The sequence below is a fragment of the Mus pahari genome, chromosome 14, assembly GCF_900095145.1.
Source record: "Mus pahari chromosome 14, PAHARI_EIJ_v1.1, whole genome shotgun sequence".
NCBI lineage: Eukaryota > Metazoa > Chordata > Mammalia > Rodentia > Muridae > Mus > Mus pahari.
The window spans coordinates 53,889,596-53,915,532 of record NC_034603.1 but is presented as its reverse complement, the minus strand read 5'-3'; the positions used below and the strand labels follow the sequence as shown (position 1 = coordinate 53,915,532).

Here is a 25,937-nt window from a genome sequence, read left to right as displayed (position 1 = left end):
GGAAAATGCAAAGAAAAGAGTGGAAACTGGTGCTTTCCTACTTTTTAAGATTTTAGGCAAAACACTCATCAAATCAAATCAATCTAAACAGTTTTTTTAATATTTTACGAAGTCGGTTCCAGAAACCAGCAGCAAATGAGCTGTTTGAGAGCACTGATAAACTGACAGGTTATAGGAGCTAACATGCATGAAGAAGGGTGGGGATTTTATTGTTTTTGAGACATTCTTGCTAGAGTTCCAGCCACCGTGATCTCTGCCCTCCAGATAAGGTTTCTGGGGGATGAGATGACAGGCATATGTTAACCATTTTTCCATCGTGAGAGGTGTCTTCTAAGATCCTTGTATTTGTTCATTTTGTAAAAAAATATTTATGTATATGAGTACACTGTAGCTGTCTTCGGACACACTAGAAGTGGGCATCGGATCCCATTACAGATGGTTGTGAGCCACCATGTGGTTGCTGGGATTTGAACTCAGGATTGCAAGAGCAATCAGTGCTCTTAGCCTCCGAGCTATTTCTCTAGCCCCAAAAGTTCAGAGAGGTCCCACCGAGATTTGAACTCGGAGTACTGGCTTCAAAGTCCAGAGTGCTAACCTTTACACCACGGGGCCTGCTGCTGCTTCCTTCTTTTTTAGATTGGATATTTTTTTTTATTTTCATTTCAAATGTTATCCCCTTTCCCAGTTTCCCCTCTGCAAACACTCTATCCCATCTCCAGTTACTATGCTTCTATGAGGGTGCTCCCCTCCCCACCTACCCACTCCAGGCTCACTGCCCTAGCATTCCTTTACACTGGGGCATCAAACCTTCACAGGACCAAGAGCCTCTCCTCCCATTGATGCCAGATAAGGCCACTTCACCTCCTTCAGTCCTTCCCCTAACTCCACCATTAGAGTCCCTTCTCAGTCTGATGGTTGGCTGCTACATCCTTGTATTTCTGAAACATTATTACTGTTTCCCAAGAGTACTGACCCTTCTTTAAGTAGTTCAATCTTTAGTTTCTTTTCTTTTTTTTTTCTTAAAAGAGATTTTGTTTATTATTATTATGTGTAAGTATACTGTAGCTGTCTTCAGACACACCAGAAGAGGGCGTCATATCTCACTACGAATGGTTGTGAGTCACCATGTGGTTGCTGGGATTTGAACTCAGGACCTTCAGAAGAGCAGTTCCTGCTGAGCATCTCACCAGCCCAATCTTTAGTTTCTTGAACCATCACTTGTAGCACTCGCTTTCTTCTTTTTTATTCCTCTGCGGGTAAAGGAGAGAAAGTAAGTCAGAGCCAGCCAGTCAAAAGAATGTTCACTTAGTCTGGTAAAGTCTTCTCTTGACTTAAAATGTATGAACAAAGTTTCACCTAATCTAAGCCATCAATAATTATGACATCTTTGTGTCCCACTAAGAGAAAATTTTACCAAATAATTTATAATAAGCCTGATTCAGAGATGTTAAAATTTAAAAAAATATACCATCACAGAATTTATTGAGTATCATCATAGTTGGTCATAAAATGGGCTTTGTACTACAGTAGTCATTTACAGAGATTGTTTCTTCAGTTTTGTATGATAAATTTGAGATAATCAAAATTGTAACATAAACAAATAGACTTATTCCTACTTTAAAGGACTATTTACTATTTGTGAAGATAATTAAACTTTTAAACTACAAGGTATTTGTGAAAGCTTTAAGGAGTTAAACTGTGAGGACACAATTAAAACTCCAAACCTTTTTTGGGGTCGGGGAAATTTTGAGACAGGGTTTCTCTGTGTAGCCCTGGCTGTCCTGGAACTCACTCTGTAGAGGAGACTGCCCTCGAATTCAGAAATCTGCCTGCCTCTGTCTCCCAAGTGCTGTGATGAAAGGCGTGCACCACCACTGCAGGCCTAAAACTCCAAACTTGATGGCTAAGTGTTTTTTTCAGTAGGGTGGCCAAATTCTGTACGATTACCCAAGTAGTTGGGCAAGTATTGTTTTAATGATTTGAAAGACTTCTACTAAGTTGATAAGAGAGTGCAATCTAACTCCATATTTTTGGCTTAAGAATTCAGACTGTGAGCCGGGCATGGTGGCACATGCCTTTAATCCCAGCACTCAGGAGGCAGAGGCAGGTGGATTTCTGAGTTTGAGGCCAGCCTGGTGTACAAAGTGAGTTCCAGGACAGCCAGGGCTATACAGAGAAATCCTGTCTTGAAAAAAAACAAAAGAACAGAAAAAGAATTCAAGGTGTGCTCATAGTGACTGAAAGGAAAATCGAAGCAAGGGGGACAATGAGAAAGGGGCATTAACACTCACTTCTGAGTCATTCAGGGTGGGCTCATTTACTGTTCTGTTTCTTGAGGTGGGCTGTGCCTGCATGCTCCTTAAGTATCACCTAGTTCTCGGGTGACCTCTTATTACATTGCCTTGAGTCCTCTTTCTCTTTTCCTCTGAAAGGCTACTCAGGAAGTTTAAATTGTTTAATCTCTCAGTTTTGATCCTCCCAGCTCTCCCCTTTTTGTGAGAGAGTCATTTTGAAGTTCAGCCTGTGTGTGCTGAAATTATAAATGAGTAGTGTTCTCTCTCTGTCTTCCTGTGTCTTTTGAGACAGGGTCCATGAACCACGGAGATCCTGCCTGTGCTTCCCAAGTGTTAGGGTTAAAGGCACATGCCAATACCCAGCCAATAATTGCTTTGTAATTGTGAAATCTATTTCAAATACTTTTTGGGGGGGTTGTTGTTGTTGTTGTTGTTGTTGTTGTTGTTTTGAGACAGGGTTACTCTGTGTAGCCCTGGCTGTCCTGGAACTCACTGTGTAGACCAGGCTGGCCTCGAACTCAGAAATCCGCCTGCCTCTGCCTCCCAAGTGCTGGGATTAAAGGCGTGCGCCACCACGCCCGACATGTAAAAACATTTTATGTACAGTTTCAGAAAAACAACTACATAGACAGCTGGAACATAAAAACAGGCTGTAATTTCAAAGTCCAGAGTAAAGTGGAAAATATTTTCTCTGTAGAAAATAGTGAAAATGATAACATTTCCCAATAAGCCCAATTAAACCAAATAATAGTTGAATTATACACATAAATAGTTTAGTTTGTACAATCCAAAAGAAACTTCATTTGTTTGAAAAGTCATGTTTTATTTAAATTGTGTCAATTGAAATTTTTCCCTTCTTCCCCTTCACTGTTTGGTTTATGGCAGATAATTTTTCTATAGGGTAACCCATTAATTCAAAATTCAAAATGTTTTTTAGCCTTTCCTCCTGCAGGTAGAGCCAGCATGTCCTTTCATCTTCTTGAAATGGCAAACTCCTATCCCAACAGTGAAACGCTTCATTAAACCATGCCCACATTTATTACAAGCTACAGTTATCAACAACATTTTTTATGCAAAATGGGACTTGATGGTGCACATCTGTAATTCCAAGAACTGGAAAGCTGAGGTGGTAGGATCCTGAGTGCTAAGGCTTCACATATAACAAGACCTATAATGCCTCACTATATCTCCTTCCAATAATAGAAAATATATCAAGTATTATGTGTATTTGATAAGACATTTGTTATCATCTGCATTTGACTACATTGGGTATCTATGGCATATAAGTGTATATGATACTCAACAGTTACAGATGATTGCATATATTTTGGTTCACAGTACTAAAGTTATTACTCTGAATCTAATGGGATAATTTGAGAAACACTGTATCATTTCTCAGTTTTTGTTTCCTTTGCTAATTTTCTACCCTGAAAGCTGAGTTTATTTTCTGAGATTTCTGTCTCTGAGGAGCCTTAGAAATTCTTAAATTCTTTTGTAAGCTAAGCAGTGGCAGCACTCGGTCAGGAATGCACAGAGAAAAACTGTCTTGAAGAAAAAAATAAAAAAATTTAAAAGAAATGATCAGTTAAGCTGGATGGTGGAGGCACATACCTTTAGTCCTGGCACTTGGGAGGCAGACAGAGGTGGAGCTATTTGAGTTCAAGGGTAGTCTGGTCTTCTGAGTTTCAGGATAGCCAGGGTTACACAAAAAAAAATCCTGTCTTGGTCGGTAATCCATTGAGGCATGCTCAATTCTTTTTAGTTTTTAATGATTCATTTATTTCCTTTTTCTGAGTTTAGGTGTTTTGCCTGCATATTCTGTGTACAATATGTTTTTAGTGCCCATAGAGGCCAGAAGAGAGAGTTCTGGAAATGTAATTACAGATTGTTAGCTGCCTGTGGACTCTGGTCCTCTGTAAGACCAGCGAGTGCTCTTAACCATTAAGCCATCTCTCTGCCTCCATAAATACTCCCCCCCCCCCCCCAGGGTTTCTCTGTGTAACTTTGGCTGTCCTGGAACTCACTCTGTACAGGCTGGCCTCGAACTCAGAAATCCACCTACCTCTGCCTCCCAAGTGCCACCTTTGCTCAGAAATACTTAATAAGCAAGCAAGCAAACAAACAAATAAACAAACAAACAAGCAAAAACTAGTGTATGTGTGTCCTCCAGAGGCTAGAAAAGGTTGTCAAACCCCTTGGAGTTTTGGAGCTACGAGTATAGGTGCTGGGAACTGAACTCAGGTCCTCTGAAGGCATTAAAAAAAAAAAAAAGATTTCTTTTTATATCTAAGTATATTGTAGCTGTCTTTAGACACCCAGAAGAGGGCATCAGATCTCATTATGGGTGGTTGTGAGCCACCATGTGGTTGCTGGGATTTGAACTCAGGACCTTTGGAAGAACAGTGTTCTTAACTGCTGAGCCATCTCTCCAGCCCAAAAAGCAGCATTTTTAATAAAATAGTTCAGAGGATTGACAGATGGCACAGCATGCTAGGTGCTGGTTGCTGAGCCTGATGACATGAATTCAAGTCCCAGGACTTGGAGAAAATGAGCTTTCATGAGTTACTGTTTTTCACAAGTAAACACATGCACAAATGTCATACACACACACACACACACACACACACACACACACGCGCGCGCGCGCGCGCGCGCGCGCGTGCGTGCGTGCGTGCGTGTGTGTGTGTGTGTGTGTGTGTGTGTGTTTTGTATCCATAATACTATACTTGAAACAAGGTCATGTAAACCTTAGGTGAGCCAGGAATAACAACCACAAAAACAACAACAACAACAACAACAAAACCAACCAAGATGACACAATCCTGTAATTCCACAATTTGGAAGGCTGATGTAGAGTTCAGAGCAGCCTGGGCTATATAGTGTGGCACTGTCTCCCAGAAACATTTATTATGAGATAAATAGACTTGCAATTTTTAAGATGGTGAGACTTTAGTTTTGATTTTTCTTTCACAAAGTGCCAGATATAATATTGAGAAGGTTCCACAGAATCCATTCCTAAAATTCCCACTCCTGAATAGAATTTTTGTAGCCTCAAAACCCGAGAAAGCAACCAAACATATATGAGCCCTGGGGAGAAAGAGGGAATGTGTCAAGTACCAGGTCATCCTTGTCTACCTAAGGAACTGCAGGCCCAACACCTTGTCTGGAAAAAAAACCAACCTTGAATGCAAGCTGGAAGTGGTAGCATGCGCTTGTAATTTGGGGTACACACCATAAAACTAAATAATGAAAAGATATTACACTTTGGCCATTAGTGTGTTGACTTATGATTACATTACTTCATTTTATTTATTTATTTTTGATTTTTCGAGACAGGGTTTCTCTGTGTAGTCCTGGCTGTCCTGGAACTCACTTTGTAGACCAGGCTGACCTCGAACTCAAGAAATGCGCCTGCCTCTGTCTCCCAGGTGCTGGGATTAAAGACGTGCACCACCACTGCCTGGCAACATTACTTTTAAAATTCCCCTACACACAGGTCTTGGGATTCTAGAACTTTGGTGATGAGACCGCCCCGGCAGGGGTTTAAAGAGGCTAAAATCGGGTTCCATTAGGCAAGTTTCTGTTGCGGAACAGAGCGGACTTTTGCCATTTAATACATTATTGTTATTTAAATGTCGCGATAATGGGGGCGGGGGGCGGGATTTCGCTCGGACCGCTTAGGAACTCATCTGACAGGTTCCAAGAGGAAAGCTCTGGAAAAGTAACAAGAGTAACTCTGCACACTTTCGGAAGCGGGGAGGGCGGTGACGGAGGAAGGGGCGGGCCCGCGCACGCGCAGAGCGGCCCAGGTCCCTCAAGCTGGCATTTCTGGTCGCCGCCTACGTCTTCTCAGTGCTGTACGGTGGCCGGCGCGGGCCAGAAGCTTGGGATGAATGGAGGTGCAGGGTGCAGGTTGAACTAAGTCTCTGCTTTCCCCTCTCTCCCGGTTGCTTCTCCCTTTTTTCCCCCTTTCCTTTTATCTTTTTTATTTTTTGCAGTGTCCCCATTCTGATCCCCGCTCTGTCGACGGCCCGGTTGGTCCCAGCGTCAGAGTTCTTGGTGCCCGAGTCGACCCCGGGTATAGCCGGGGTTTGGGGATCCGGATAATCGCCTAGGCCCAACTTCGGACCGCGCTCTAGATTTCTGCCTCGTCTGGCTCTCGGAGGCGGAATCCGAGTGGGTCCCTTGAGGCTGGAGGGTTGATCTTAAGGTATGAAGCGTCGGCTTCTAGGGCCCAAGTGCCGCTTTGTCTCAAGTCCGCTTGACTTCTCAGCTCGGGGCACTCGGTTCTCATTGCTGCCTGGTAGACACCCCTGAGTCCGGTCATCTCTGCCTTGAGCTTACTCTACTGTTAAAAGACTAGCGCTTACTATTGAAAACGGCAACGTTTCTGCCCACGATGCTCTGCTAGGGAGTAGGTCTTAAGACTGAGCGGTCCCTGTTAACTGTTCCATGTCACCTCTCTTTTCTGCTACCTTTAAAAAATTTACTCAAAACCACAGTGCCCAAATGAGACTCTCTTTAACTCCCTCAGCTGACTGTACATACACATCTACCCCTATAACAATAGGGGTACAGAATAGCGTTGCAGCTTTCAGAACCTTGCACCTGACATTACTTTTGGCCTGTGAGATGATTTACCAGTGTTTCCATGTAGTTGGGAGGTAGAAAGAGAAGCTCAGCTGATATTTATATATATCTGGTAGGCTTGTGAAAGGAAAGAGATCTATCTACAGCCGTTCATTTTCTCTCCATATTTCATGGAACTCATGTAACAGTCTTTTTTTTTTTTTTTTTTTCGAGACAGGTTTTCTCCGTGTAGCCCTGGCTGTCCTGGAACTCACTCTGTAGACTGGGCTGGCCTCGAACTCAGAATATCTGCCTGCCCCTGCCTCCCAAGTGCTGGGATTAAAGGAGTGTGCCACCACGCCGGGCTTCATGTAACAGTCGTAATGAGGGAAGTCTTGACTGTGTTTAGGATAGAAGGGTTCACCAGGCCACAAAGTATTAGAGCAAATGATCCCTAAATTGAGAAGAAACATTCTTCTGCTGTTGTCCTTCTTACCTTCCAGATGTCAGTAGAAACAGAGATGGAAACCTGAGCTTTAATTGTGCCAACAACATTGCCAATGCAAGGACCTACTAAACATTTAGTAGACTGTGTTAGATTTTAAAGAAGGTGTTGTCTATGTGGGAAGTAGATACCTACTTTCATTTTGTTGTTTTTGACTCCTTAGGATCAAGAGAGATGATGCCCGAGTGCACGAGCCTTCAGTTTGTCAGCCCTTTTGCTTTTGAAGCCATGCAGAAGGTGGATGTTGTTCGCCTGGCGTCCTTAAGTGATCCAGAATTAAGACTTCTCCTGCCCTGCTTAGTGCGGATGGCACTTTGTGCTCCTGCTGACCAGAGCCAAAGCTGGGCTCAGGATAAGAAACTTATACTCCGCCTTCTGTCTGGGGTGGAAGCCGTCAACTCCATTGTCGCGCTGTTGTCTGTGGACTTCCACGCTCTAGAGCAAGATGCCAGCAAAGAACAGCAGCTTAGGTAAAGCTCATGTCTGTGTTCAGACTTGGGATTTACTTGATATTCCAAAGCAGGGGATGTAATGTTGCTCAGGGCTGTCAGAGCTCCTCCAGAAAAGGGAGAGTGAAATCGGAAAAACATTTGACAGAGGTCTTTTCTAGTTAAATTCATTACAGCTGCTTTCCGTGTTATAAAATGTTGCTCAGAAAAAATTAGCTACATATTAGGTCAGTTACTCTTAGTGGGGACTAAGTAGGATAAGGTCTTCTACAGCGGAATGTTTTATGGGAATCACTGAGCTTTTAAAATTACGTTGATTTCCCAGAGACTCCAGGCTGGTTTTTTTTTATCCTTTCCTGCCTCTTGTGTATCTGAAAGAAAGCTATTGTTACTGAAGTCTGTGACAATTACTAATTTACAGTTTGTGAGCTCTTGCAATATATAGACAAAGTGTTTCAGAGGAATGGAAACCATTTACAATGAGTGGATTATGGCAGGAAAGGATTGCCTTGCCAGTGTCTTTTTTTTGTTTTTTTTTTGTTTTTTTTGAGACAGGGTTTCTCTGTAGACCAGGCTGGCCTTGAACTCAGAAATTCGCCTGCCTCTGCCTCCCAAGTGCTGGGATCAAAGGCGTGCGCCACCACGCCCGACTTGCCTTGCCAGTGTCTTAACGTGTTTCCCATGTTTGGACTTTACTAGGCATAAACTTGGAGGAGGCAGTGGAGAGAGCATCCTGGTATCACAGCTTCAGCATGGACTGACACTCGAGTTTGAACACAGTGATTCCCCTCGTCGATTGCGGCTCGTGCTGAGTGAATTATTGGCAATTATGAACAAGGTGCTTTAAAAAAAAACCTTACTTTTCATCTCATAATATTCGTGACTTGATATCTACATCTAGAAAATAGTCAAAAAGTATCAGCAAGAAGGCAGGCAGATTACATGTTCTGCTAGTATTTCTCTTTGATTTGTGTTCTTTCAAAGACTGAAGTGATTTTTTTATTTTTTATTTTATTTTTAGAGATAGGGTTTCTCTGTATAGTCCTGACTTTTCTGTAGACCAGGTTGACCAGGTACACCTGTCTCTGCTATCCAGTACTGCGATTAAAGGTGTGTGCCACTACACCCAACTAGTCAGGATTTTCTTTTCTTTTTTTTTTTTTTTTGGTTTTTTGAGACAGGGTATCTCTGTGTAGCCCTGGCTGTCCTGGAACTCACTCAGTAGACCAGGCTGTCAAACTCAGAAATCTGCCTGCCTCTGCCTCCCAAGTGCTGGAATTAAAGGTGTGCATCACCACTGTCCGGCAGGATTTTTGTGTGTGTGTGTGTGTGTGTGTGTGTGTGTGTACGGAATTGATATAATTGTTTTTAATATCTTCAAAATAATTTTTAAATTTTTATTTATTTTATGTACATGAGTGTTTTCCTTGTATATATCTCTGTGTACTCTCTGAGTGCCTGGAGCCTGCAGAGCTCAGAAGAGAGCATAGGATTCCTTAGACTGGAGTCCTTGATTAGGAGCCATAATGTGGGTGCCAGGACCCAAATGTAGCCTAGATCCTCTGCAAGAGTGCTCTTAACCACTGAGCCATGTTTTCTCTCTAGCCCCCTAACATCTGTTAAAAATAAACTTCACTTATAGAAATGACTAAGTTGGGTAGCACCTTTTTGTTGGTCTTGACTTTGAATCTCTAGAACATCTGTACATGGTGCACATCTGTAATCTAGTGGGCCATGGTGAGGTGAGAGACTGGAGAATCCTTGGAAACTCAAGGCCAGGTAGCCCGGTGTGCACACCAAGCAACAGAATGGGGGACCCATTGGGTTGGAGAGATGGTTTATCAGTTAAGAGTACTAATTGTCTTACAGAGGACCCAGGCATGGTTTCTAGCCCCCACCTGGCAGCTTACAATCATCCATAACTCACAGATGATGCACAGACAAATACAGCAACACACCAGTGTGAACGAAGGACACAAATACATGTACACACACACACACACATACACACACATACACACATACAAAGGTAACTTAAGTCATGGACCTTTGGCTAATGGTTAATTGAACCTTTCCCACACTTAAATTTTCCTGCATCTCTTGTAAATACTTCCTGGGTGTGATAAGAGACATTTTCTTCTGTGGTGTTTTTAATGTCTAACATGGTCTTGCTATGTGAGAAATGTGGGTACATATTACCATAGGAAATTTAAGGAACATAGAAGTTATTATTATTTTTTTTTTTTTTGGTCTTCTTCAAGTTTCTGCTCCCTCCCCCTTTGAAACATATCTCCCTATTTTCTTCAGATGGCTTCAGACTTCCAATCTTTTCTTGTGTCAGTTTTCTGTGTGCTAAGCTTGCTGGGATGTACCACTGTTTCATTCTCAAAGTTGTCATTCCTTGTGGGTTTTTTGTTTGTTTCCTTTTTTGGTTGTTTTTTTCACCTTGTGCCTGTGGATCAGTAGAGCTAATGAGTTTGGTTTTTGCGGTACTGCTCTATCAGTTAAAAGGGTTTGAGTGTGAAGTTACCTTTCAGGAGTTCTTTCTGTGCTTCCTTCCACTGCGGGATCTGGGAGTCATACTCAGTTGACTGGGCTTGTGTGGCAACGGGCTTTTACCTGCTGAGGCGCCTTGCAGGCCAATGGTGGGTTTGTTAATCACCAGAGTATGCATACAACATTTCTATACTGTTTCTTGGCTTGCCTTATCTTTTAAGTATCTATAAAAACGTAGATTGGAATTGTAGGGGGAATCCTTCTACCCCCCGTCTCTGTCCCTCTCTTCTTTTTTTTGGAGGGGGTCAGAGTCTCACTAGGTGCCAGGGTGACCTTGTGACTTGAGACTTTTTTACCTCAGCCTCTCAAATGCTGGGATTATAAGCAGTAGCCAGCATGCACTTCTGAGACTACTGCTACCGTGTTTGGGTAATAATCATGGTTAAACTGTTCAAACTGATAGTATCCCACAAACTTTGCCTCTGTGTATTAGTCGTATTATAAGTAGTGACTTGAGGCTGGTATGGGACAGCACACCTTCAATCCCAGTACGAGAGAAGCAAGGACAAAATGGTGTGTTTTATGCCATTGCAAGTCAATAGATCAAAGGGTGGCTTGTTCTATGTGCTGAGTTCAGACCAGCCATAGGTGCATGGTGAGACCCCATCTGAACAGCAGCGTAAACCCAAAAAGAAAACAATTACAGTTTACTTAAACTTACTTGTTCTTTTTTCCTTGATTCCTTCTTCTCCCTAAGGTGTCAGAGTGCAGTGGAGAGTTCTTTTTCAAGTCTTCGGAGCTCTTTGAGAGTGCCGTGTACTTGGAGGAGGCTGCAGATGTCCTTTGTATCTTACAAGCAGGTACTTTACGGACTGACTGCCACGATGCAGCTCAGTACAGATAGTGTCTAGGGAAGTGTCACTGTGGGACTCCTCAGCCTGCAGAGCTGTGTGTGTCTGGGTGTGTGCACTGGATGTCCTGAGTCTGGAGGTACAGGCAGTTGTAAGCTGCCAGATGGGGATGCTGGGGCTCAGGTCCTTTGCAGGAGCAGTATTATCTCTCCAGCCTCAAATTTGGTATTTTAAAGATTATCAAAACGGGGTATGGTCCAGCATTTGGGACGTTAAGACACTCTAGAAGAGGGAGTCAGATTTTGTTACGGATGGTTGTGAGCCACCATGTGGTTGCTGGGATTTGAACTCTGCTCCTTTGGAAGAGCAATCGGTGTTCTTAACCACTAAGCCATCTCTCCAGCCCCCTCCAGATTCTTTTTAATAGATATATATGGTAAAATAAAAAAAGAAAATACAGAAATGTAACGATTTTAATTAAAATAAGCTCTTTAGCCCAGAACTATTCAGGGAAACATCTGCTGTATTCCGGGTTGTGCTGTCCAGTTAGCAGTCCCCCTGCCCCCCTTGCCTCACGTAGCACCTGTGGGTTAACTAAAGTTTATGTAGCTAATATGACGGAAGAACTAGTGCTTAAGTGAGTTGAATTTTGATGCCCTCTTGGAAATGTCTGGCTATTGAACATAGAACACTGTAGAGGTCACGTCTCAGTAATGACAGTGGCTTTTTTTCTTCCAGAGCTCCCTTCCCTGCTTCCTATAGTGGATGTCGCGGAAGCCTTGCTGCATGTTAGAAATGGGGCCTGGTTCTTGTGTCTCCTGGTAGCCAATGTTCCCGATAGTTTTAACGAAGGTAAATATAATTTAAGAATGAATTATTGGAAAACTTGGATTTTGCATACTTGGGGCCTTTTGTTTTTTGGACAGTCTTGCTGTGTTAGCCCTAGCTGCCCTTGGGATAACCTGTGATTCTTTCACCTCTGCCTTCTGAGTGGGGTTGGTGTTAACAGGTGCATGGCACCATGTTTAGTGCTGTGTTTTCCCTCCCTTCTGGCCAAGGGTAGGACCCAATGCCTAAGCTACACTGCAGACCAGTCTGTCTTTTAATTGAAGTGGGTATGCACGTTATATTAGCCATTTAATGCAGTTATTGTGGTGGTTAGGTATGCCATGTTATTTTTATCTCCTCTTTCCTTTTTATCATTTTTATAATATATTTAATTGATGTGTATTATAAGTCCAAATGACATTCTTACTGCTTTTATTTTAACTAGTTAATTCTTTTTTCCTCTGATATATTTCCTTGTTTAGTGTGTGTGTGTGTGTGTGTGTGTGTGTGTGTGTGTGTGTTTGCATATGGATGTGCATGTGGAGGTCAAAGGTCAGCTTCCATGAGTAGACCTTCTGCCACATGGGTCCTGTGGAAGGGCTTGGTGCTAAGCATCTGAGCCACGTCACCAGCACCCTTTTCTCATTTTTTTAGCAGGGTCTCACAGTGTAGCCTAGGTGACCTTGAACTTTAAATTAGCTTCCTCTTCATTGTGTTGGTATTACCCATGTGTGCTGCCATGCCCAGCTGATTTTCAGTCCTTTTTAAGTTGTGGGGAAAAGCTCTATCTGTATACTTAGTATTTTTGGTGCTCTTCATTAAATGCCTTCATTTCTTGTAATGTACAGATTATTTCCATTTATTTTTATTTTGTTTTTATTTATATGTGTTTAGGATTGGACCCAGAGCTATTTGCTCTGCCAGTGAGCTATCCCTTGAACTTTGAAGGGTAGAATTCTTGGCATCAATTTTCTCCAGGATTTTGTCAGGAAAAAACGTTTATTCTGATAAAATTTATTTTAAAAGTAAAATATCTTTTCAGTCCTGGGGATTGAGCACAGAGCCTTGCACTGGCGTGGCAAGCCCTCTGCCACTGTTGTTCATCTATCCCTCTTTTAACTTCTTCACTCTGAGACAGGGGTCACAAAGATGTCCAGGCTAGACTTGAACTCACTTTGTTGCTCAAGCGGACTTTGAACTTGTGATCTTTAGACTTGTGAGCCTCAGACTCTGGAGTAGCTCAGATTACAGCATCATTACTAGGCTGCACTAATTGCTGTTTTGTTTTCTCAGAATTGATTGCAGAGCCTCATCAGTGTTCTGTCAGGTGCTTGGCTGCTGAGCTCAGCCTTAGCTTTGTTGTTGTTTTCCTTGTGACACTGAATCCCTGTTTAGCTCCAGTTTGCCTGGATTTTGCTACGTTGTCCAGGCTGACCTCCAATTGGAGATTCTCCTCCAGCTCCCTAGTGCTGTGATTAGAGCTGTGTATCTTGGCCAGCTTGAGTCTATTTAGTTGTTCACTAACTTTGTCCTTGTGGGTTTATAGTAGCAGGTGGGACTAGGTGTTGTCCTCCAGGGTTATTTGCCAGGACTGTTTCATTCCTTTGTTCAGGTTGACTTGGTTTCTGTTGCAATATTATCAAGTTCCCAGTGTCTTTCTTCTACACTGTTTAAGCTGCATAAATGGTTACTTTTCAAGAATGAAGAAGTGGTTTATAACACCTTACTTAAAAAAGCTTGACAAAGCTTAAAATAATAGAGGCTCTTAAATGATAGTTTGTAGAGGCCTGATTAAAAATGGAGAACGGCAGGATGAAGAAAGCCTTGGAGGGAGGCGCAGGACAGACGCCTTACGATTCCTGTGCAGGATGAATCCTTCCCAGGCCCTGAAGGTCCGGGGCATGGTGGTAAGTGAGTCTCTTGTCTTTTTGTGACAGCACTTTTTATAGTAGGATTTTTCTCAAGATTGTTTGAGAATCCTTTAGAAATGGGGAATTTTATTCATATATGAATTTTATTCATTTATTCATATAGTCAGCATAGCTGAGTATGCTGCCTCCCTCTTGGGTCTTATGTTTTGTGAGCTCTTTTCCTCTGAACTTGAGGTGCATTAAATTTTGAAATGTCCTAGACCTTTTCCTTACTGTATTGAGTTTAACTTATTTTTCTCTGCTGTGTTAGGTGGAAGAATGTCACTTGCCAGGCCTTGGAGTAGCTTTGACATTGGATCATACTAAAACTGAAGCTTGTGAAGATGGAGTGAGTGACTTGGTTTGCTTTGTTAGTGGCTTGCTTCTTGGAACAAATGCAAAAGTCAGGACTTGGTTTGGAACCTTCATTCGAAATGGACAACAGGTGAGAGTCATGCATGAGTGTAGGGAAGACTCGTTAGAAGGAGCTTGTTACCTAGGCCTGGTGGCTCATACAGTAATCCCTGCACTTGGGAGACTGAAGCAGGAGGATTACTATGATTGCAAGACTAAACGCCATGGGAGTCAGGCATTGTGGGCACATACCTTTATCCCAGGACTCTGCAGTAGGAGTCAAATGGATCTCTAGGAATTTGAGGCCAGCCTGGTCTACATATCATCTTCCAGGCCAGCCAAGGCTACATAGAGAGACTGTGTCTAAAAATACCAAACAAAAGCCATGGTGGGAAGGGGGAAACAAAGGAAAGAAAAGGTATCTTTAGACCAGTGGTTGTCAGACTTAGTTTTAGGAACCTCCTTACATTTAAAAAAAAAAAATTAATAAAGGATATGAAAGCCATATGTTTATATTGCTTTTGTCTTTTGATATTTCCCAATTAGAAATTCAAAATTTTCAAATGCTTAGCTTATTAAAAATAAAAAAGATCAATTAAATATAAACAGGGAGAGAGAGAGAGATAGTATGTGTGTGTGTACTTTTGTGCTTGGTCTTGGTATTTAGTCAAGGCTGGCTCTCAATTCTTCCTTGGACTTGTGCCTAAGCCTCCTGATTACAGAGATCATAGGAGTGTCCCACCATGCCTAGTAAACATTACATTTTTAAAAATACAAGTGTTTAAAAAAACAAACTAGTGAAATAGTACTGCTTTACAGTTTTTACATCTCTTCAAAGTCTAGTTTAGCAGAAGTCTTTGGAGAATGTACTGTACCCTAGTAAGAATGGGTGGGACAAGGCACTGTCTCAATATTGTATTTGAACTTTCTGGACCACTGAAAGAATTTGGGGATGCTCTAGGTTCCTATGTTAGGGTTTTGAGAACTCTTACAGTAGAGCATCAAAGTAAGTTATAATTTATAATTTAATAGATGTGTGTCTGTGTGTGTGGTAAAATACATATCCAAGTTTGCATTTATTCATTTTTTTAGATACAGTTCAGAACATTCACAGTATAGGGCTAGAGACTCAGCAGGTAAAATGCTTGCTATATACACAGAAGGACTTGACTTTAGAGCCCTAGTATCCATGTAAAAGCAGAGTATGGTAAAGGTTCCAAAGTTCATTCTTGCAGGATGTGTCAGAATTTCCTTAGCTAGGCATTGTTACGTATACCTTTAATACTGTCACACAGTTAAGTAGCTAGAGGCAGGATTATGGGCTAGATACATATCACATTCTCTGCCAGCTGGACTACATCCTGTGACCTCCTCCACCATATAGACCCCCCCACCCCAAAGGAATTTCCTTCCTTTTTAAGGTTAAATAATACACCATTGTGTGTATATATTCATTTTGTTTTTCTATTTACCTTTTGATATATATCAGATATTTTATTGTAAATAATAATTTAATAAACAATGTGATGTATTATGTTTTGTGGTCCTGGGATTGAAGCCAGAGCCTCTCATATACCCTGTGAGCATGTTCCCACTGAGCTGCTAAGTCTCACTAAGTTGCCAAGGTTGTTCTTGAACTTGGCTTCTTTCTCTAACCTGAGCAGTTGAGGTTACAGATGTGTCTTGCAGTAGGTTTGTTCCTTTCTTGTGTGTGTGTGTGTGTACGCATGTGTGCGCACGTGTGCATGTGTGAATGTGTTTGATATAGGCTTCCTTTGTTGCCTTGGCTGTTCTGGAGTATGGAAGCCCAGGCTGATCCAGTCTGAGTCTAAGTGAATCCTTGTGCATGTTGGCATTGACTATAGGCGTGGCCTCCATTGCCAGCACTCTTCCCCAGTCAACATGTGTTTTTAATTTTTTTTTCTCTTCTTTCCTTTTCCATTTATTTATTTATTTATTTATTGTTTGTTTGTTCGTTTGTTTGTATGCTTGCTTGCTTGCTTTTTGAGACAGGGTTTCCTCTCTGTGGTCCTGGCTGTCTTGGAACTCACTCTGTAGACCAGGCTGGCCTCAAACTCACAGAGATCCCCCTGCACCCCCCCCCCCCCCAGGAGTGCTGGAGTTAAAGGTGTGCGCCATCATTCCCCAGCTCCACCACTTTGACCACTTTTTTAGTGCTTCTGAGTAGAATTTGCTAGTGCAGAGTGACTTTAACAGTTCAGGTTGAAAGAGGGCAGCCTGTGGATGGGTTAAAAACTAGTTTTGTGCCAAGGTATCACATCATTCTACATTGCAGACTTACTTTCTTTCCAGTCCATTGCTTTGCTTTTTTTTAAATTTTATTTTNTTTTNTTTTTTATTTAGTTATTTATTATATGTAAGTACACTGTAGCTGTCTTCAGACACTCCAGAAGAGGGCGTCAGATCTTGTTACGGATGGTTATGAGCCACCATGTGGTTGCNGATGGTTATGAGCCACCATGTGGTTGCTGGGATTTGAACTCCGGACCTTCGGAAGAGCAGTCAGGTGCTCTTACCCACTGAGCCATCTCACCAGCCCCCCATTGCTTTGCTTTTTAAAAGTAAAGGGAACGCACATGTATTATGTGACTGGCGTATGGCTGTATGCTGAGAAGTCAGTGTGCTCTTCCTGTTTTTCCTAGCCCTTTGGGCACCACACATGTTTCTTCTTGGAATTTAACACTGCTGTTCAGGCATGTTTATTATACTTTCCTTAACAGCAGTCTTAAAAATAATAAGCACTGATTACAGTTATCTGCCCCCATACGTGGCTAAGGAAATGTGTCTCTGTTTGTAGTTTAGCATTCCGTTCTTGTGTATGATCTTTCTTTGTTCATTGGTTTCTTAGTAAGCATTGAGTGCTTGCCACTTGTCAGGTACAGTGATAGACTTGAAGAGTGAGTGATGGCTAAGACATCCCTGCCTGGAGAGCTGGACTGGAGTGTTGCCTCTGAGGTACGGACTCTGAGTCATGGCATCTCTAAAGGCACGTAATACCACTGTTTATTTCCTTGTCAGGAAGGAACTTGGGCTTTAGAGAGATTACCTGATGTACCATGCAGCGCATAATTAAAGGGAGAGCTAGCGCTTAAGACGGAGGTTTGCAGGTCTCCAAATACACGCTAGCTGTTGTGCTGCCTTAGGGATTGGAAGGACAGTGTAGGTGCTGGGAATCAAACCCAAGTCCTCTGCAAGAGCAACTGCTCTTATTTAACCCCTGAGCCAGCTTGCAAGCCTTACTTAATTTTTTAAACAAGTTTTTATTCTGTACCCCGGCAGTATTGTGCCATGTAGACTGGCCTGGTCTCAGGCAGCTCTCCTGCCTCTGTCTCCAGAGTGATGAGATTTACAAATTTGGACTGCCACACTCAGCTAAATTACTATTAATTACTATTCACAACCTAATTTGTACTAATTTAGCCTTTCCTCTGCAATCAGTGCAAACTGGGGTGAGTAGAGGAATATATTTTGAGTTTTCTTGACTTGTTAAAATAGAACTGCAGTTAGAACAGGATCCTCGCTGGGTGGTGGTGGTGCACACCTTTAATCCCAGCACTTGGGAGGCAGAGGCAGGTGGATTTCTGAGTTCGAGGCCAGCCTGGTCTACAGAGTGAGTTCCAGGACAGCCAGGGCTACACAGAGAAATCCTATCTCAAAAAACCAAAAAACATAAATATTTTGATCTAATGTGGTCTGGTTACAAATAGAATTATGCAAATATCAGAGAGACAAGAGTAGTTTCTAAGTTTTTAATCCCGGTGTAAAGGTTCTGTGATTTTACCACACTTGAGAAGATACCCCTGAGTGACCTGTGAGTGATCCACTCCTGTCCTGAGCCCCAGTTGAAGGAAATCCTTTAGACTTGACAGGAACACAAGGTTTCTAAGTTACTGTACGAAATCATTTTGAATAGTGCCCTCAGCTCGTATAATAATGTCTGAGCATTCCTGTGTGTATCTCCTGCTCATGTGCCTTTCAGGTCTGACAGTTTAGGTAAGCAAATACTGGCCCATCAGTTTGGTTCAAATTTAAGTCATTTACAATCCATTACCCCATAATTGTATAAAGTGCAAATCGCTGTGAGCTCTTTAGGACACATGGCTACACATAAGTAATACGTGCTCTTCATGTCTAGGACCGCTGCTATTACTTCTTGGAAGTCTGTTGATCACTGAACCCTGATTATTTATTTGGTTTTTGCAGACAACAAAGTAATTCCACTTCCCATTCTCTGTGGTAAATCATGTGCTATGTAAAAAGGAGACAATTGAAAGTGATGAATTGACCAATAAAGATGAAGGGGTTGGGGTTGAGGTTGGGGTAATGACTCAGGGGTAAGAATGCTCACTCTAGGGCTGGAGAGATGGCTCAGTGGTTAAGAACACTGACTGCTCTTCCAGAGGTCATGAGTTCAATTCCCAGCAATCACCTGGTAGCTCACAACCATCTGTAATGGAATCTGATGCCCTCTTCCGGTGTGTCTGAAAACAGCGACAGTGTACTCACACACATAAAATGAATGAATAAGTCTTTAAAAAAAAAACAAAAAACGAATGATCACTCTACAATCATGATGGACTTGAGTTTAAGTCTCTAGCACTCATCTAAAACGATGAGCATGGTTGAACATGTCTGTGATGTCACCTCGTGTAAATAGGAAGAGATAGAGCTTGTGGTCAGCAGGCCTAGTGGGGGCAGCTAGCTTCTGCCCGAGACAGTAAGACAGAGCCCCTTCCTCTGCCCCTGCATGCATACCCAGACATGAACACTCATGCATTCATGTGCGTTACTCACCCACAACCCTCACACAGCACACAGCACAACACATACCTGTGCACGTGCACACACATGCACAAAGTAAGTATAAGGAATTGGATGTAGTTTTTTTTTACAGTGAGGTTCAAACGTTTGTATGTGAAGGGTTACAATGTTAGAATATTTGCTTGTTTTCTTACTGAACTAAAAGCAAACAGAAACTGTTTACCCTTTCAGGCCAACTGAAGAAGAAGCTGAGCAGTTGCTGCAGCTGATGACCAGCCGACCTCCTGCCACGCCGGCCGGGGTTCGCTTTGTTTCCCTCTCCTTCTGTATGCTGCTGGCCTTCTCCACACTTGTCAGGTACCGTGCTGTACAAGTCACTCTGCCTTCCCAAAGGGCTTTTATCTATTTATCTAAATGTTCATGTAGGGGCGAGCATGTAGTGTAGGTAACATGTTCGCCTAGCAGGAGTGTTGCTACTAGAAAGGGTGTATAAAAAACATGTTATTAAAACAAGTTATTAAACTGGCCAATAAAAGGGAATCAGTATCTACTAATGCTAGCCATTTTATTAGTCTTTGTCAGTGTTTCTTCTGAACATTGTTAAAGGCTAGTGATTCTCTACTTTTTTCCTTCTTTTAGTTCTGGAGTTGTGTTGGGTTTTACTAGTAATTGTAAAAATTTCTTACTTCTTTATTTCTTTTTTTTTTCTTTTTTTCTTTTTTTTGGTTTTTCGAGACAGGGTTTCTCTGTATAGCCCTGGCTGACCTGGAACTTAATTTGTAGACCAGGCTGGCCTCGAACTCAGAAATCCGCCTGCCTCTGCCTCCCTAGTGCTGGGATTAAAGGCGTGCGCCACCACGCCCGGCCTATTTATTTCTTACTTGTTTATTTTTTATTATTTGTTTAGTTAGCACATTGATTGAGGGTGTGGGTATGCATGTACACACGTGTGCATGTGCTATGTGCATGTATGAAGGTCAAAGAACAACTTACAGGACTCATTTCTTCTACCATGTGGGCTTCAAGGATTGAACCCTAGTTATCAGGTTTGGCTGCAATTTTGTTTTGAATTTTCTTGGTGTACTATGTAGTAATAATTCAACTCCAAACTGCAAAACCAAATCTTGCTGGTTGTGGTGTTTCATGCCTCTAATCCCAACCCACATGAGACTAAGGCAAGAGGACTGCCTTGTGTTTGAGACTGGCCTAAGCTACAAAGTAAGACATTGTCTCAAAGTACCAAGCAAACCACTGACACACAAAACACCAACAAAGGAACAAGATGCAGCTAGACCTCCTGGGCATCTGTTCTGACTCATTACACAGTTTATTGGTTTCATCTCTTTCAGAAATCTTGCCTAGAGCAGTGTTGTCTGCCCCAGTCGTGGCTGGGTCCCTCTGTGCCTGGTGTCCTACTGCTGTATACAAGACTAGTTTTTCATTTTGAATCTTTAGAAAGCAGTCATGTGGGAGGAAAATTCTTCAGAACAGGGGTGGATTTCTGAAAATGCCGACATTCTGACCTTTGGACAGTGGTTTGATGGCATGTAGAATTCTAAGCAGGAAATAATTTGAGGATTTTAAAAGTGTGTGCTCGTTTCCTTGTCTTCTAACTTCTTGCTTTGTTGTCAATGTCTAAAGTCATTCCAATTCCTTGTCCCTTTGTGTAGCCTCTTCTATCACTGTGTAAACATGTAGACTTGGCTCTTTCTCACATGGTTTCAAAAGTTGTAGAGAATATTTGGTCTCTTTTTTTTTTTTTTTTTTTTTTTTTTTCCGTTTTTTTTTTTTTTTTTTTTTTCCGATACAGGGTTTCTCTGTGTAGCCCTGGCTGTCCTGGAACTCACTCTATAGACCATGCTGGCCTCGAACTCATGCTGCCTCTGCCTCCCAAGTGCTGGGACTAAAGGTGTGCACTACCACCACCCGGCCTCTTTTTTGTTTTGTTTGTTTATTTGAGACAGTCTTTCTGGCTGGCCTGGAATTGACTGCAATACTTGCTGCAGCCCTCCAATGCTGGGATTACACAGCATTGTCAGACCCTGCCCCAGTTCGTATTATCTATCATTGGAGGTGTCCAGTGGGTCCTTTCCAACTAGAAGCCAATGCTTCCGTTGTAGGGGATGTCCACACACTGTCGTGCTGTGCTGCTGGGGTCTTCCCCTGGGGTCTCCTGACCTCAGTCCTCTTGTGACTCTTTCAGAGCAACCAGCCATTGGATTTTCTTATCTCGTGCTTTTCTCTGTGCTTTGCTCCTTCTTTGTGAAAAGTACCATAAACCATAACAGCAAATGCACTCGTCCACTGGTGTAGCTCAGTGTTCCTGGCGGTTTAGCAGTTATCCCGCCATGGCTGCAGCCCGTGACAGGTGGTTTCACTGCTGCAGACAGACACTGTGCCTCTTGGGCTCCATCTTACTGCAGCTTAATTCCCAAGAGCTCTCTCTTTGTCCTTTTATTCCTTCCTTTGTTTTTTTGTTGTTGTTATTTTATTTTTGTAGATGATCTTGTCTGGAACTTAATGTATTGTTAAGATTGTCCTTCAACTCCTAGTTTTCCTGCTTTCACCTCCCATGTTTTAAGATTGCTTGTTTGTTGACTGAGTTCTGATACTGAACTTGCTTTGTTATAGTAGCCCTTGCTTCATTGAAGGCTACTCATTTTCTCTAAGCCCTTTTGTTAAGGAGTTTTTATTGCATTGATTTTGTGTGTACATGTGTATGTGTGTGGGCAAGCATGTGCCCTGTATGTGTGTAGAGTTGTGGGAGTTAGTTCTTCCTTCATATGGGTCCCAGGGATCAAACTCAGGTGCTTTTTTTTTTAACCTTCTGAGCCTTTTCCCCAACCTAGAAATTTCTTTTAATGAAATTATAGTACTGTTCAGGAAAGTATAATGTTAGTCAAATTATATATAAATTAAATATAAGTATTATGTGGTAACTGTATGCTTCAGGGTTTTCTCCAGGCCCTTATAACCATTACCTCTAGTCCTCATTTCGTTGAGGTGCCATGGGTATTTGGTAGGAGGACTACAGTTCAGAAGGATAAACTTAGGTTTCAGATCACACTGTCAGGAACTGCAGATATGGTGTCCCACTGGGTCTGGCACGCCTCTAGGCACCCTCCCTTATAGCACTGTCTTGCCTTAGTTGAATGATTGGAAAATAATTGAGCACAATATTATGTATAGCTATAAATGGCCTTTTAGATTTTCTTAGTTTAGTGAGAAAAGCACACTGTTCAGTTGTTTTCTGTTTTACCTGCAGTGAGGTAGAAGAGAGCCTTGACATTTTTACACAAGTTAAAGTCAGAGTGCCTTTTAAAATTTAAATATGATGATTTTTCTAAAGAAGTTATTACTGCAATTGGGTCAGTGAGATGACCCAGTGAGTGGGTAAAGGCACTCACTCTGGCCCTTACCAAGCTGATAACTGAGTTGGATCCTCTGGACTTACATGGTGAAGGAGAGAACTGATTCCCGCAAGTTGTCCTCTGACCTCTACACACATGTCATGCTATATACACTCTCAATAAATAAATAAATAAATGAAGGAAAAAGAAAAACTTAAAAACAGTTATTACTGTTACATTTTTATAACCATTTAAAATATGGTAAGCTCATATTCTTAGTTTTTATGATTAGTAATAATTTCTGTATAAAATTTAAAATTCTACCCAAAATATTTCCATAAATTAAATTTGAATTAAAAGATGCATTAGTTTGTTAGCTTTTAGAACTTGGTTTCTGACTTTTTGATGTGTACGGAGGTTTTTTGTTGTTGTTCTTTTGAGACAGGGTCTTACCATGTAGACCAGGCTAGTCTTGAATTCATAGAGATCTGCCTTCCTGTCTCCCAAGAGCTAGGATTAAAGGTTTAACCACCAAATTCGATGCTTACTCTTTAACATTAGATTTTAAAAATGTTTTCCTATAGGAAATAACTGATTAGTTCTTAATGTAGTCCTTTTAACACTTTAATCCCAGAGACCTTTGTTTTTCCAAGGAATAAGAGGCAATGTCACTCTCTTCAACTTACAAATATATAGTTACTAAGAATTGAGGAGGTTTTGACAGTTCAGGTTGATGAAGGCAAAGCCTCCATCTTTGAGTTTTCATCTTGTTTATAATTAATGATTAAATTCAGCAAACCATTAATTTGAGTTGGTATTTCAAAGTAGAGAAGAAAAAAAAAAACTCCTATGAAAAATAATTTCAGGGCTGGAGCGACAGCTCAGCGGTAAATAACAGTTCATGCTCTTGCAGAGGTTCTGAGTTCAGTTCCCAGCACCAACACAGTGGCTCAGAACCATCTGAAACTCCAGTTCCAAGGGATCTGAGGGCAGCAGGCATGCACATGGTGCAAATAGGCAGGATCCTTATACATAGAACATAAGAATAAATAAGTCTTTAAGCATAAGGAAAAGCGTCTTTCAGCGTGCTGCCACCACGCTCTGGTGACGTGGTGACATTGCTCTCTGGTGACACGGTGTCTCTGCAGCACGCCGGAGCAGGAGCAGCTGATGGTGCTGTGGCTCAGCTGGATGATCAAGGAAGAGGCGTACTTCGAGAGGTAGGGCAAGCAGCCATTCATTCCTCTCGGTTGAGAAAGCTTTTCTTCTTTATTCCCTCCTTGAAATTCATAGTTTTTCTTCTGTTTTAACAGTACATCAGGTGTCTCTGCTTCTTTTGGGGAGATGTTGTTATTGGTGGCCATGTATTTCCATAGCAACCAGCTTAGCGCTATCATTGACTTAGTCTGCTCCACTTTGGGGATGAAGGTAATTGCTAATTATCTTTTTTTCTGAAAGAAAGTGTGTCTATGCTAGTTATAGTATATAATTACATATATAACTATATAACTATATATACACACATACATAAAACTAGTATATCTATAATCTGTTATAGTATAAAATAAATACATTGTGTTCATTTAAGTAGTTTTAGATGTTTGCTAGTTTGAAATTTTATTCAGAATTCCTAGAAAAATAGGAATTACATTTATTCAAATTTTGTATATGTATGGGTGTCTGTGGGCATGTGTACATGTGTGTAGTTGCCCACAGAAGCCAGAAGTGGGAGTAGGAGACCCAGGTGCCAGAGTCTGGGTAACCTCACATGGATGCCATTTCTCCAGGCTTCTGTTTTGTTGTTGGTGTTTGAGACAGGCTGGCCTGGAACCCATGCTGCCCTCAATGCCTTTTTTTTTTTTAATCTTCTATGTAGATTTTCTAATTTATTCTAAACCTTAGATGAATAAATTCATATAAATGTAAACACAGGTAGTCATACAGCTGTACCCTCATATACTTAGAATATTTAAGATAAAACTATGGCCAGAATTACTCAATAAGTGAGAATTTGCCAAGTGTTTGTGGGTTCTATCATACTATTTTTCATAGAGATGTTTCCAGTTTTACTGTTCATATTAATGCATCAGAGCCCTTGGTTTCCTAAAGTCTTACCATGCCTAGACAGCCCCATTCTTTGTAACTTTTGGTTTTAAATTTATTTATATATTTATTTATCGAGACAAGGTCTCCCTATATAGCCCTGGCTGTCCTGGAACTTGGTATGTAGACCAGGCTGGCCTCAAACCATACAGCTCTGTCAGCCTCTGCCTCTGCCTCTGCCTCTGCCTCTGCCTCCTGAGAGCTGGGATTAAAGGCGGGTACCACTGTGCCTGGCCTGCACATTTGGTGGAGAATGGTCCGGTCCCTCTTTTTATATTTTACTGATTATTAGTAAAGTTAGTTATTCTGTTCTTTTGTTTGTTTGTTTTTGTTTTGTTTCTTTTAGAAAAGGTTTTGTTTGTAGCCTGGAGTGGCTCAAACTTTTATGTGATTCCCCTGCCTTTTCACAGGACTGCTGGGTTGTAGGTGTGAGGAATCACACTCAACTTACCAAACTTTATTCTAGTTTATTTGTGGCTTTATGCTTTACATTGAAATCTTTTTTTTCTCAGTACTAAAGAACAACATAAGGCTTTTCTTGAATTAGTCAAGCTCCCTTGCACTATATATACTTCAGGTCTGCATTGAATTTAAGATAGTTCATTTGAAGTACAGTTGTCTGTGTAGTGTCATGTGTGTAAAATGTGTGAGTGAACTATGTTTTTTTGTTTTTTTTTTTTGTTTTTATGGTCTCCATTTGTTGGATAAAAGATGCCAATAGTTAGTACAATTTATTAAGTAATTTTAAAGTACTATATTGCCCAGGTTGCTCCTGATCTCCTGGGTTCTAGTGATCCACCAGCCTCAGCCTCCCAAGCGCCTGTGATTACACGCATGCACATGTGTGCACTGCTTTTACTAAGTATGTTTTATGTTGGTTCTACTTCAGTCAGGCTTGAGAAGTCACTTATGAGAGAAAAATTTAAGTTTTCAACATTAATATTGTACATCATACCATTTTGGGTAATAAATTCGTGAGAATAAACATACTTCACACGGTTTCACATGCTACCGGAATTCTCTTAACTGTTGTAGATTGTGATTAAGCCGAGCTCCTTGAGCAGGATGAAGACAATCTTCACACAGGAGATCTTTACAGAGCAGGTACTTCCTTCTGTCCTTAGCTCCTCACTAAACTACTTAAAAGAATAAAGTAAGTCTTTTTCATCACTTTCAATTTGTAATGATAATTTATTTCATCCTTAAACTATCTGTGAATAATGCATTTACCTCATTACAAAACAGTACGTTTTGAGTTTATAGATTCTTGAAAACTTTGAGTGGGTACTTAAGAGTATGGTTGTAGATATTGGTAATGTACTCTTATGGGTTAATGATTTGATTTGGATTGCTCTTGAGAAAACAGAGCCTGGTTAACTCTGGGTTATAAAGCACTTGCAGTTACATTACAGACTAGCTTCTGGTTCTTTTTTTTTTTTTTTTTTT

General features: G+C 41.4%; 1 protein-coding gene across 1 annotated transcript in view; it reads left to right on the top strand.

The window, feature by feature from the left end:
* Positions 1–7,467: 7,467 nt before the first annotated feature.
* Positions 7,468–25,937, top strand: part of Ints2 (integrator complex subunit 2) — a 42,340-nt gene continuing 23,870 nt past the window's right edge. The window contains exons 1-11 of the mRNA XM_021212337.2: positions 7,468–7,838; positions 8,517–8,655; positions 11,071–11,173; positions 11,903–12,016; positions 13,769–13,899; positions 14,174–14,496; positions 15,108–15,155; positions 19,270–19,395; positions 23,537–23,608; positions 23,702–23,816; positions 25,527–25,595. Coding sequence (XP_021067996.2) covers positions 7,483–7,838; positions 8,517–8,655; positions 11,071–11,173; positions 11,903–12,016; positions 13,769–13,899; positions 14,174–14,496; positions 15,108–15,155; positions 19,270–19,395; positions 23,537–23,608; positions 23,702–23,816; positions 25,527–25,595 — 1,596 coding nt within the window. The 5' untranslated portion in view covers positions 7,468–7,482. The remainder of the gene's footprint in view (positions 7,839–8,516; positions 8,656–11,070; positions 11,174–11,902; positions 12,017–13,768; positions 13,900–14,173; positions 14,497–15,107; positions 15,156–19,269; positions 19,396–23,536; positions 23,609–23,701; positions 23,817–25,526; positions 25,596–25,937) is intronic.